Source organism: Ostrinia furnacalis, unplaced genomic scaffold, assembly GCF_004193835.3.
Source record: "Ostrinia furnacalis isolate ACB-3 unplaced genomic scaffold, ASM419383v2 OfSCF3952, whole genome shotgun sequence".
NCBI classification, from domain to species: Eukaryota; Metazoa; Arthropoda; class Insecta; order Lepidoptera; family Crambidae; genus Ostrinia; species Ostrinia furnacalis.
Genome location: NW_021134191.1, coordinates 121,959 through 135,838, shown reverse-complemented (window position 1 = coordinate 135,838; position 13,880 = coordinate 121,959). Strand labels below are relative to the sequence as shown.

General features: G+C 39.0%; 2 protein-coding genes across 2 annotated transcripts in view; both read right to left on the bottom strand.

Moving 5' to 3' along the window:
• twin (CCR4-NOT transcription complex subunit 6-like twin) overlaps positions 1-13,880 on the bottom strand; it is a 130,622-nt gene that overhangs the window by 95,076 nt on the left and 21,666 nt on the right. The window lies entirely within an intron of this gene.
• On the bottom strand, positions 6,823-10,483 carry LOC114358451 (uncharacterized). Its single transcript, XM_028312422.1, has one exon. The coding sequence runs from the start codon at positions 10,302-10,304 to the stop codon at positions 8,886-8,888; it is 1,419 nt and encodes a 472-aa protein (XP_028168223.1). The 5' UTR covers positions 10,305-10,483; the 3' UTR covers positions 6,823-8,885.

Here is a 13,880-nt window from a genome sequence, read left to right as displayed (position 1 = left end):
AGTTTTGCATTTTACAGCACTGCAGTCATCGATAGACTTTGGTTTCTGGTTGGTTGTTTTTTTCAAGTGTCAATTTGACAACTTTGGCTGACAATAAAATAAATATGCATAGATTAGTTGATTTCTCTATTGACGTCTCGGGGTTAGGAACTTACTAAGAATACAGATTTTTTTCACACTCAAATACGTACTCACTTGAAAAATCGTTATTGAAACCATTCTGTAGGCGACTAGGCTGCCATAACAGCATAATAGTTCCACAATAGCTTTAATGAAATAATTTCTCTAAATTAGGAACTTAACATCTTCATCATCGGTCATCAAGGTCATTGTCTCCACTGCAGGACGACCCTATAGGAGGATTTGATCTATACTTCCCACAAAGAAGGGTTGGGGAGGCCTGATACATTTGTCTCTCAGTCACTTCTTACGATATACACGGGAAAAGTGGGGATGTTCCTAGTTTGTTCTGCCCGAAACATGTGGCTAATGTAGCTTACTTAACACGACATGTGACGTATTAACTTTTAACTCAGCCAAGTGTCATCGCAGGAGCTGGGCCTGAATCACTCGCGACGACACAGCATACTTGAAACTGTTAATTTTCGAGTAGAGTATCAGAGCTCCACCACCCCTGGTGAAATAAGATTAATTTCACAGTTCGTGTATACAGGGTGGCCAGGGAGCTGACTGCCTGGCCACACTGTATAGTAAATTGACGCTTAACACATGTGTCGTATTAACTTTTAACCCAGCCAAGTGTCATCGCAGGAGCTGGAGCCGAATCAATCGCGCGAGAGAGCAGCCGAGCAACTTTCCCACCGCTCTCGTATCGGCGCAACCGGTGTGCCTGCGTACAAGTGCGGCTGGTGGTGTAAAATATTAACTGGACGAGTAATTGAAATCCTTTGTACAATAAAGATAGATTTACTAAGCATATTCAAGTATGGTGAAGTCACTCTAGTAAATTACATCATATGAAATTAATTTAATTGTTTGTACTCAATTTTGGCCAAGATTTGGCACTTTTGGACGACAAAAAAGTACTCTTTATGTCTCATTGTCTTTTGCGCCCTACCATAAGCTTACCTACATTGAAATTAATTTTGGAAAGTACCTTGAAACGAATTTTGGAAAGTACCTAAAAGTGATGTAGCAGAGTAGCTATCTTTCTTATACACGCGACTTCATTTGATCGGTTTTGATTTGTTAAATCTTGGTTAGCAAAATCTATAAATTTCTTCTCTTTTTTCTTGGGTCTCGAACCCTCGATCATTATCTAACACACTCAATATTGCTTTTTCTGATTATGACACATAAAGGAAATTTATTTTGCACCTACATGTCGCATAAAATTACTACTCGTTCAGTTCTTGTTCCTGACCAGTGATGCTGCTGCGTTGCCTTAGCAAGAGGCGACTTAAGACATGACTGATTGACATTCTTAAGATGAATAAACCATTAACTAAATGATCAACACATTGATTGACATTAATAAAAAATCCATTAATGATAAAATAATTATCGATCAATCGTAAAGCCCGAAGAACGATTATGATTAAAAAATAAATGATAGTTTCACTGATTTTTATAATANGATTTTTATCTTGAATGTGTGGTTCGACGAACTTTGTTTAAAATTTTTTCAAACAAAAATCGATTAAACCGCTTATAAAAGATTTTTAAAAACATTGAAGTAACTGTATCTACATAATTTTATACGTAGGTATTCTATATTTAGCGACAAAAACAATGCAACAATTTCCTGTTTTCGTTCATGTTAGTAATACTAAAGTAGTCAACGCCAGTTTTCGGGGCAGTCTTTAACTGTGTAGAAAAGATAACACGAGCCAAAATGTTTTAGTGGGAAATAAAATCGTTAACTACTTACAGAATTCTGCAGTTAAACTTTATAAGCCGTCAAAGACCTTACTGATTCTTATCGAATAATCAAATCCATTTGAATCTGTTAGATTTTATTGTTGACTATTTTTTTCGTCGCCACGCCCTTCAAGTGACAAGTCATCTTACCAACCACTAGACAACGGAGGCCAACCACCGAATTAATCATGCTCATCTTCTATTAAGCATGAACTTTTCATATCAAGTTTATACTTATGTCGAAATAAACTCAAGCGAAAAATCTCAATTGAAAAGCCCAGCCTAAGTAGTAAAGCCCCGCATATACTCGTGACTTGTGGCATAGCACGAGCTAGGTGCAAGAACATCGGGAAACGCAATACTATATCGGCTTTCTCCTGCTCTTCGCTTTATCGGCTCGCGTCTATAGAAAATCGCTCGGCAAAAGAAAATTATGAAATCGCAACACCCTCCACCACCAGTCTCGAGAAACTTTCTAATAGGAATTTCAGGAATTCTCCACGAGCATTTACGATATCTTATCCTTTTTGCACATGCAGCAAAACTAAAATTAAAATTCGGCTATATTTAATTATGCATTCAATGATATTTAAAATATAACCTTCAATTTCTCTTGGCCTCTTGATAATTTCATCAATTTTTAGTTAAATAGGCTAAGTGTCAAGTTATTGACCCTAATAAAAACGTGTCCATGAAGAGATAAGTGAATATACATACGGAGTTAGTACATATTCGTCGAAAAATAACGTAGTAACCCAAATTTTGGGACAGACACATGATAATGCCAGCAAAATCAAACAGGATGCTGGAGAAATACAGACAAGTTCGACCTCAAAGCGTACCGTTTAATTTACAACCACAAACACAAATACGTCAAGCTAATGATATTTATAGAGACATCGTAAATTATGATTCCGAAGTGATAGCGTGAAATAGGAGAGAAGCGACAAATCTTGTTCGTCGATAGAAATCAAGATAAGACGCCGCGATCGGTTAGAAGGATTAGCTTTGATGTTTTCTCATAATTACTTTTAAATTTAAAAAAAGGAAACACAGTACATCGATCTACAAAAGTAGCACTAATCAAATACTTAGATTGAACATACTTTTTTATCTGCCCTAAGCAAAAAGAAACAGCGCGACAACTTTAAGTGATGCAATTTACATTTCATATGTATAGGTTAGCATGTTTCGCGTGGGTAATTCAATGTCAATATTCGATATTATTTAAGATAAAAAGTAGAGCCTCTGGTTTATTTGTGAGAATGTAAGACCTTGTGTCGGGCCATATGCTAACTTGACTCTGATGTAAATTAATTCAATAGTAAGTAAAAAGTGTCGTAAGAAAAAATAATAACTTACTTATTAAGTTTGAACAATAAGAAGTCAGTTAAACGTAAAATAAAAAGTACTTCGTTACGGATAAGGCGAATCTCTCTCGCCGCCGCATCAGATAAAGCCAAGTGCGCAGACTTTATTAATAAACAAAAGTACATACACTTAACTTACGATCAAGCGCGTGGCAGTGTGCCATCAGCCTTACTCCATGAAAGGACTACCAATAAAGAAAATAATTATTTATAATTACCGCACAAGGCGATGATTTTATTAAGACCGGATCAGATTGGATGCGACGAGTCCTCACGACGAACAGCTCTGAATACTTCATTAGATGACTTGACAGAAGTGTTAATAAACGGCGAAGAAGTGCAATAATCGCATACAATGCAATTTGCACATCATCGGGATAACCATAATAACCACTGCGAGAGTTTATGTTCTACAGCAGCTCTTGGAGAGCGTGTAAAATGCTCTGAAGAGTTTATGGACTCGAGTGCAAAACGGTTAAATGGAGTCAATTCACAAAAAGCTTTCATAACCTGACTCGACCTTATTTTGAGATTTGGATGTTTGTTGTAAAAAGTCAGACTACCAAATAAATCATTCAGACATCAAACATTAATCGTTTTAAGTCGAGAGATTTAACACTGCCCGATGTAAATAACGAATCAGTTTTTTCTTCGTCCGAACCTACACGATGTTTTGCATGTTCATCTCCCGTGCAATGACCTAAGTGTTGCATTCAGAGGATAAACTGTTTTAAATTAGAATATTAAGTGACTGTTTGTCTTCAGGCAAACAAAAATATGCCTTTCAGCGTGACAAATTATCTTCTCATATTGTTTTTTGAAACATGAGCGATGTACATTTTTCATGATCATTTATTTTTGGCTGTGACTTACAAAATTGGGGAGGTTAAGCCAGTCAAATGAATCACAACATAATTGTCTTGAGGGAAAATTTTAACAGTTTTGAAAGTGGTTTTAATTGAACGCTCTATTGAGGGCTGGAAGTGGTTGTATAACATTAATCGGCATCGGCGGCGTTCTATCTCGGGTGCGGGCGAGAGAAAGCCGGGAGAAACTTCCGAACGGAAACCAGCCGGCTTTCTACCCCGCCTTGCGAAGAAAACTAACCCTGGCTGCTTTTAGAAATACTGGCTGCGAGCGGCCTGCCGCCGACCGCCGGCCGCCAGCAATGGAATTCTGAACTGTCCGGCAACTTTACGACCCGAGAGAAGAACAAAGGCTTGGAGAACATTTGGTATCGTAAACTCTTTGAAGATAACTAACTAACGTTAAAATTGGGTTTTTTGATAGGGCAGCGGAATCAATAATAACAATAACGAAATAAGATACATGTATTTGCGTTTTTTACTCTAACCTCCGTTGTTCCGATAGATACTTATACCATATCAAATACACGATCTGTAAAATGTTTAGTATTATAGTCTATGTTCGATTCTGTGCGTAGCATGCCATATGCATATGCGTAGTTCAGATAGTAAAATCCAATAAATAATTTACTTCTTACGAAACATAAAAGTCTTGCGTGACAATGTCGTTGGCATTTAAAACTTTATATCATGTTATTGCACGAGGCGAGCCGGGTCCTTCAACATCAAACCGAGATTCATGGGCAAGTAAATACAGTAATAGCGCTTTAAATTAGACGGAGGATAATCCTCATTCTTCACTAGGAAGGAAATATCGTAAAACAGTTTACAGCGTGTCCGTATTTCATGGTAGTTAGATACAACATTGTTCGCGGTGTTATGTATTTACGCCGTGGCCCGAACATAACACGATTTCTATAGCCAGCCGTATGAAAGGTCACTCGCCACGTGCGCGCGCGCCGAAGACAAATATACAACGCTAGTCCATCTGCCTTTTATCCGCTTTGATGCATTTGCATCACATGTGTGTCTTTTATAGGAGGGACTACTGAATAGGGTTCATATAAGGAATTACAAAAAGATCTCTGTTCTCATGTGAACTGTAAGGTACATAAAGAAAAGCAGTTATCTAATAAGAACTCGTTAATTTGCCCAAAGTTCTCTAATCTCTACCCAAAGTGAAAACCTCGTGTCTACCTAAGCTTAGTATTCTGGGATTCAAATCCCTTTGAGTCAAGATTTCCTTTTTCAGGTCACTAAACTATTAAAGGGCTAGTTACTTCTTTCTATATTACCTATACGAGTTTATATGCCGCAGTTCAGATCTGATAATAAAAATGCTTACATAATTTATACAAATCAGGGTTATGTCAGATTTATAAAACGAATATTTGGAAACGGAAATTCATCACAACTCATCGTAAAAGTGGTCAAATAAGAAAACGTGTTGCTACACAGCACTTAACCTGGTCATGTTAATGTGATTATTATGCAACAACATACATTAGTGTTACAGTGTGTGCAATGAACGCTAACGATAAAATTGTTACAACGACCCGAAGGAATTGTAACGTGTCACGATTGCAGGCAAAAATAAAACGTGTGCCCGTGCACAAAGTGTACCAGAACTCGGAATATTTACTGAAATAAAAATTGATCAGGATTCTCAAGACTAATTTACATCTACGATGAAGTTGCTACTATTAAGTTGATAGTACAACCATCAACACTTTCGCAATTATCAAGTTATGAATATTAAAAGAACAAGCGAAGAGATGTTTAAAATGAGGAAAAAATAATGTAAGGTTATTAAATTAACCCTCAGGAACTTTTGATACTAGATGGTGATAAACTCGATACGGTCGTAAAGTTAGAGATTGGCAATGCTGACTGAAATTCATAAACAGGCTCGTAAAATGGTTTAGTGAAACACAAAAAGGGATAGCTGCGCAGTTTCATGAAAGAGCCATAAAATGGCTGGCAAACATTAGTCATGACATTGACCAAGACGACGTCCTTGCCAATGTAAAGAATAACTCGTAGTCACTTGAACGGTCTATATAGACGCGCTTGGTGCGAACAAAGCGGCATAATTGTTGAGAACTTGGCGATAATAAAGCCTTTAAATTTTAACCATACACCTAGAACATAAATACATAATTGAGGAAGTTGTCAATTTATAAATGACTACCAACAACCTGCTAGTGAATCATAAATACCTCAATATCTTATGATTTCGAGTACTTGTTGTGTTATGTAAAGTTAAGTAGTCGCGTTTTATTAATTATGGCACATAACCATTTCCAGAATTATATAGCAAAACGGAAAACGAGAGCACTTATGAAAGGCAGAATTGATACGTAACTCTTCGGTTAACCAAGAACAATTTGTTGCGTAAACCAGTTGATTTACATTCGTCCGCTCTCCTCCGGTGCCTTGCAGCGGTCAGCCGCAAACAAGAGCACAATGGCATATGCGTAACTAACCAACAGCTGGTGACTACAATAGAAAGTCGCGTTTACTCTTACGTAAACGCCTTGGGAGTGTTTACAAAACACGTTTCTGGATTTTCAGCTACTACGTCATACACTTCTTACCGCGATCCTCTACGTGACCGCAACGATTATGAATATTAAAATAAAGACTCATTCCCCACATTAGAATGGAGCAAAAAATACGAGCACAGTAAAATAAAACAACACCAATGTCAGGACACGGTATTTATTGTACAAAAATAGTGTGCGAGCGTGTAACTCATGCCTCACGACATACACAAACAAATATTAAACCTACATTTTTATGTATAAAATGCATTCACTCAGTATGTTAGACATAGCCTACTTTGTTTACATTACAGTGAGGTTATCGTTGAGTTTTACAACAACGTCTGGCACCACGCCCTTCAATCCCAACTCGACTCAGGCTCAGCACCGTCGAGAATATTCATATTTATGTATAAATAGTTAGATATTTTATACCAACACCCATATCGCTTTTACAGGTAATCCAAGAAATGCTTTGGCTTATCGTAATGTTACTACTTTATCGATGCAATGAAGAAGCTACCGCCCCCTTACTTTTATCTAAAAAGTAAACATTTAATGAAGAAGGCTCAGCTCCTTGCAAATAGCCATCAAAGCATAATAATTTCAACACCGATAAATAAACCATTTGACAGGGTCCCATCGATATGCATTAAAATCTGAAGTTAAACTAGATAGGACTCTGTAATAACTCCTCGTCTACGCTGAGCCTGTCGTAGAGAGAAAAAAAGTGAAGCAAGAAACAATTTATCATGTCGTCCCACGCACGCGCCGAGCAATATAAGCAAACAACACAAAAATAAAAAAGGAAAATATCGAAACAGCTCGTAGAGTGTAAAACCCAACGATAGAGACAGTACGACTGTACGGTCCATGAATAACTTAGTTATATTCACATTATCTACATTATGGAACTTTATCTGGTATCACTTAAGCTGTTGGACCCTTGCTTAAACAAAACATAAAATAAGAAAGAGAAAAGAACATGAAAAGAATTCGCCATTTATCAATGAATTTTACGATACTTTTAAAACGGTATCGCCCCGTTCAACCCTAATATTCGTGTGATGTTTCGTTTGTAAACTAAAAGCTATGCTTGGATTTAATTTTAAGTCCATTTAAAAGTCGTACTGGCTGCGTGAATGTGGTAAAGAACTAACCGAATATCTTACTTTAAATGAATTCTTTGTACTCGTATACTAACGAGTGAATGACCGATGAATCTCTAGCTTATTTGATAAGCAAGATAGGAAGGAGTGTAGACGATTACACTTATCGTAACTCTTTATCTACAATGCCTGTTGCATAAGCGGCTGTCTATGCAGGCGCTTGCGACACGGTTAGCTCATGTAACTGCAAATAACAACAATGATTTATAACCAGTGAAATTGATTGATTACGACCGTCTAATTATGAAAGTACATAAATAAATCAATGTTTGTTCTTTTAACAACGAAGTATTTTATTCAACTGCTTAACATTTTGAAACATTATGATAATGCGTATGCAATGAAACTAATTTAGAGTGTGGCAAGATTAACATGAAAATGTAAAGATAATCTGAATCTGTTTTTTATCGATGTCAGACAATGACGTATTTCGATGTCGCAAAATTACTTTTGTTAAAGTGATTACTAATGATGTTATAAAAAGTAGCGCGTGCGCAGGAGGCGCCACCCGGAACGGAGCGCGCGGAGAAAACCGCGGGAAACCGCAACAGCGAGCGCGCCGCCGCAGCCGCGAGAACCGTGTCAGTAGTGTGAAACGCTAATTGCACAGCCAGTTGTATACCAGATCTACAGATAACTAAGAATTCTCGCTAGTCTTCAAGTCTCGAAACTTCTCCACCACTCCTACATAAATATTTCAGTTTCCAACTTCGAAACTAAGTTTACAACTATTATTCAGTTTGCCTCGTACTTCTACCTACATTCACGTCTAGCGTAATGCTTTCGCATTTTCTCAAGTTTGATAAATGGCGAATGTCTAGGTTTCCAGATAAAGCTCCCCGTCAGTTTCCTATGCTATTGTTAAACAATAAATTAATTATAGAATCTACAGGAAACCGATTCGGAGATCTTTTATTGAATTTAAATGGGCCGTCGGGAGACGCTCCATAAATGCCTCGCTGAGACAATTTGAGTCCAGCTCAAATGGCGAGCGCAGAGACCCTTGGACAGATTGATGACTCAATGCTCTATTCGCGTAACTCAATCACAAAGATCTCAGGCAGTAACTAAAGCTAAATCACAAATGTTGCGTGAAGACTCGCCGACTACAAATGCCGAAGAACATCCCGATTCGGGCACTTCATCACTCTTTTTTTCATCCATTTTAGCAACTGATTTAACTTTGTCACTGTTCACCGCACTGTTCACTTTATTTTCGTAGCTCGCGGTTATACATCTGTTCACGGCACTTTCACTTTTATCTGCAAAGAAGGAGCGGCGGTCGGAGTTCGTAGCCGAAGGCGAGGTCGAAAACAACTTGATTTCCAGGTCACGATGACCATTCATCGAGGTGACAATCTCTGAAGAAATTTCCAATGCAAGTGGGGAACGCGGCTCCGGGGAACTGGCTCGTCTTGCGGGTGGGAACAAAGAGTACAAGTTTGGAGCGGAATACGCATCCGTGCCGCTCACTTCACGCCGCTCAGGCACACGTGATGAAGGATCACTCCAACTACGTCGCAAAGTAGTATCAGCCCCTCTTCTCCCTAATGGCCCGACCACTTTCATAGAATCTTCAAGCTTTGTAGGAGCAAAGTCGACACTGGAGTTCTCATCTAAAAGATCAGCAATCGAATCAGCATCCCATATTTGTCCCACAGGATCACAATAGCGACATTGGCACGACGTAACAGCAGACTCCACTGGGGAAACGGCTTCCGCTAAGCCAAAACGCGTTGCCTCTAATGCTTCGCCGAGAGCGGATACTCGATATGTCTCTGGTACCGGTTCTGGATATTCAATCACTTTCACATCCAATCGATACGGCAAAGAAATTTCACGACCATACGACTCCTCGTACATATTATGCGGTGTTCCCGAAATCCCAGAAACATTACAATGATCGACATCGCCAACATCTAAAGTCGCAGCTGATAAGTCGTGTGCGATATTGTTAGGTTTTCTATCCTTTTTGCGGCGCTTTCGCGGTTTGATAATCCTGGGCAACATTGTTTCTGAGTTTGTCGAGCCGGAACTCTCGTCGCTTGCGACACTGACCGCATCCGTGTTGTTGTTACGTCCGCCTCGCGTGGAGCGCGATTGTTGTTGTTGGTTACGAGGCCTATTTCCCTCGGGAGCTTCGCACCTGTCCCTGGCGACGTGCTCGGAATGTCCAGGATGAGGTCGTTGGTTGCGCTGCTCCGGTGCCGTGGTGTACTTTCGCCGATCGTGCCGGTTTTGGATGATGAGCGGCGCGCCTTGAGCGTGCATGGCCAGCTTAGATACAGGCGTGTTCCTCGGGTTCTGCGGTGCACGTCCTGCCATGGATATGAGGGGCGCGCCAAGCCATGCATTCGGGTGCGGCACACCATAGGGCGGGTGGTAGTAGGGCGGCGGGAATCCCGGTGCGTTGGTGGCATACTGAGGGCGAGCGGGTTCGCGGCGCCCGAGGGCGGCACGCTCGCCCGGACTCATCACGCCTAAAGGGCCGTTTAACCCATATTCGAAAATGTTGAGTTCACTGTCACGGTAAAAGTGCGAGTTGCGGCGCGATGTCGTAATCGTACACTAACATCTGAGTCGTGGCGGACGGAGCGCGCGTGTAGTCGCCGAAGCAGTCGGCAGAGGACTGAGTGAATGAGCGCGGGCCGCTCCGCGAGTGGCGAGTGGGAGTGCCTCCGCCGCCACGCGACTATCGCCGGCGCGGCGTCGATGCACCGGAAAGCTTTGCAGCCCTAATTGCTTTACAATTAAACCGGTCGTTGTTTACTTTCCTAGAGGTGTTAAAAGAAGTGCAAATATTTTGTGTGCTCTACATTCAATGTCAGACGCATTTCTTGCCGTCTCTACTTATGTTCCGCTATACAGATAAGCTACATGAAAGTTTATCGCATCGTAATCAAAGTTGTTTACATTTCTTCTACAAGTATTCTCAGTTAAGTGTCATTAAACGACCCATAAAAGTTAAAGTTTACTTACCAAGTTTATTCGACGATTTGTTAAATGGTGAAACTTACCTGAAACAATAAAATCGGGATCATTAAATACAAATATCGTGAATCTAAACGAGTACGGAAATGTAAATGCGATCTAAAAGTCCTATCGCCCTTAAATTATAGCGCAATTCCTTGAAGCAGTGTTAATAAAACTTTTATTGGGTCGTAAATTGTTTTCAAAGCATAGTTGTTGCTCAACTTATTCGAACACGCGTATGTTATACAACAAATTGACTGATTTTAAGTCTTCATTACGTAATTATGGGAGAGTAATTTCCACCAAATTCGTCCGTTAATGTAGGTAGTAAAACATTTATCATCACAAAATTACTACAGACTTCCATACTGTGAAAAGCTTGCCAAGTCTTTAGTGTGCATTTATCACAGTAATTTATTGCTTTCTTCGAGTAAGACATTATTAGTAAGCTCTTTAAAAGTCGGGTTGCCGAAAGTCAAATTTTTTGACAAAATACCCTGGCGAAAAGCTGTGAAAATGAATTATAGTGAGAGCTTTCTCTGAGCTTTTAATTAATTGAGTAAAATCCTCTAAATTGCCTATTGTACGTTACATTATTTATGATTTCCTTTTGTGCAATACAGATGAAGGTGCCTATAATCTAATAAATGCATACTGCTTAAAATATGAATTCATTTTATAAACCGTTAAGCTGATAGAAGCTTTTTTATTTGCGTGGGAGGTCAAAGATTAATCAAAATCAACATTGATTTCGGACGCTTTCCTTTTATGAAAATAATTGGAACATAACGGAATCATTTTGAAACCTTTCAAGACATCAAACATGGGTACATTCTACTCTTACTACTTTAGTTAACAGACGAATAATCTGAAACTTTATGTAAACACCCCCCAGTTTTCATTTGAAATTTGAAAATAAACAAACCCCGATAATTTAGAGATGTTTATTCCCAACACCTTCTCAGAACAGAAATTCCGATTAAAATCACTGAATATAATCGTAATTAATCTTGTATTGTGCATTGTAAATAAAGTCTAGCACACAAACCAGTGATAGATAGAAGGTACTAGATCGTGGCCAGGCCGTAAAACGGAGCCCTTAGGGCTCTGCTCCACTGATTTAAAGCGGGCCCAACCAACTTTGAGGTAAAGTGTTCGTATTTTTGCAGTATACATAGAGTGGTTTACTACTTTCATCCAAGATTAGCGGAGCTAGGCATTTCGCTTCGTGTTTATCTGATATTATCTCGTCAAATGTAATAAACTTTACGAATGAAGTCTAGGCATTAAGAAAAGTTGTTTCTTTATAGCGCCAGTAAAGAACAGTAATCTCAGCCCCCACCCTGTAGTGAAACTTTGATGCAGTAGTATTACTGTGGTATTACACTGGAACCCGTAAGACGCCAAGCTACAAAACCGATGCAAATTAATGTAGAGTCGATTTATAAACTATGGTAAGGCGCTCATTCTCTAGTTGCCCTTTGTACCTCAACATCCGTGTATCCTAAAAAACCTCTACCTCTATAGGGCGACAGATACTACAGGTAATACCACAGATCTTGCTAGTTTCTTAGTAGAGCTGTAAATATTAATTCGTGTGTTGTTAGGATCCACTGCAGTAGTACGAAATTCCCTAATTCACCCACTGGTGAATTGCCGCTGCTAAGGGAGGATTTGGCCTACACTCTCCACGCTGCAGCGCTGGTCAGACGGGTTGGGAATCCGTTTGTTAGTGTTTATTTAACATGCATGTTTTTGCGGGCCTCCTAAACCCATGTATATTATGGTTACGTATTGGCGACCTCTGTCTGCGGCCCGCGCCACTGGGGGCGGGTGAAAGTGAACTTGTGATTCACGGCAGCTCTCTCGATAATCGCCAGCTCAGCGATTACTTGTACAGCCTACGTAACAGCTCTCAAATTAACAACCTTTGACGCAACTGATCCTATACTTACGATAAGCCAATTCCGTAAAAGGAATCACTGGATAAGCCCAAATAATGGCTCAAAAAGACACTCAAATAATACATACTTAACATGCTGAGCCGAAGCTACANAAAGCTACTATAGATATATCATTATCGTTTTGTTTATAATCTATACATGTTTCGCAGCGCTAGCAAAATTCTGGAAAACTTTTTATACATCTGCATGTAAAGGATTTATGACCAGCAGATTTCAACGAATGTGTGCGCGAATGATATATTTTACGAGCATTCGAAGAAATCCAAAGAAATACAGCTTTGTATTTATATTAAGAATAGCTTGGCGAGATATTATGATGACAGCTATCATAAAGAAAACACTTTAGTCTCAGTTGAGAGCTTTAACATTGAATTCTCTATTAGGTTTTGTTATAGTTTTCGATTTTAAATTGCTAAGGGAATTTGTTTCAATTTACATTCACCATTGTATTACGGTGGCAGAACGAAACTTTCGCTTTAATCAATTTGAATTGGATCAATTCGTAGTCAAATAAATAAAACATGGCTATGACCATACACTGCGTTCCAACGTATTTGACTAAACAATTAAACATGAGCGTATGCGCATTTAGCATATGCACGCCAGAAAGTGAAATATGGCGAAACTTTCATCTCGGGAGCATCGAAACTGCCGGGCCGATGACTCGTAGACATCGTAATTTTTTATTGTTATTGCGCATGTATAAATTTAAAGAGTTTGTAAACACGCTATCAAAACGCAACGTTCGTCTGGAAAACATTTACATATTACATATTTCACTATTAACTCATTACTAATAGTAACGAGATGTAAACTGCAGTGTTTGACGTATTTATTGCATCAACAAGTGCTCTTAAATATTGCGATTTTTAATATGCTCAGCATTCAGCTTCACAAAATTATGAATATAAGGTTTATTATTTATTATAGTAAATTCATTCATTCAGAATTGAACGGCAGACGAAGTGCGTTGTGAAGATAGGGAGAAAGATGTTGATACTAAAGAGCCTAACAGGTCGTAAGCATTTACATAAAAGCTATTATGAATATGTTTTCGAAGAGGCAGAAAATATTCCTGAATGGAATGTAAATAGAGGTTAAGTGAAAGATGAAG

What these genes read in the sequence shown, in the direction of transcription:
- LOC114358451 (XM_028312422.1), bottom strand. Translation starts at nt 10,304, where the DNA reads ATGAGTCCGGGCGAGCGTGCCGCCCTCGGGCGCCGCGAACCCGCTCGC.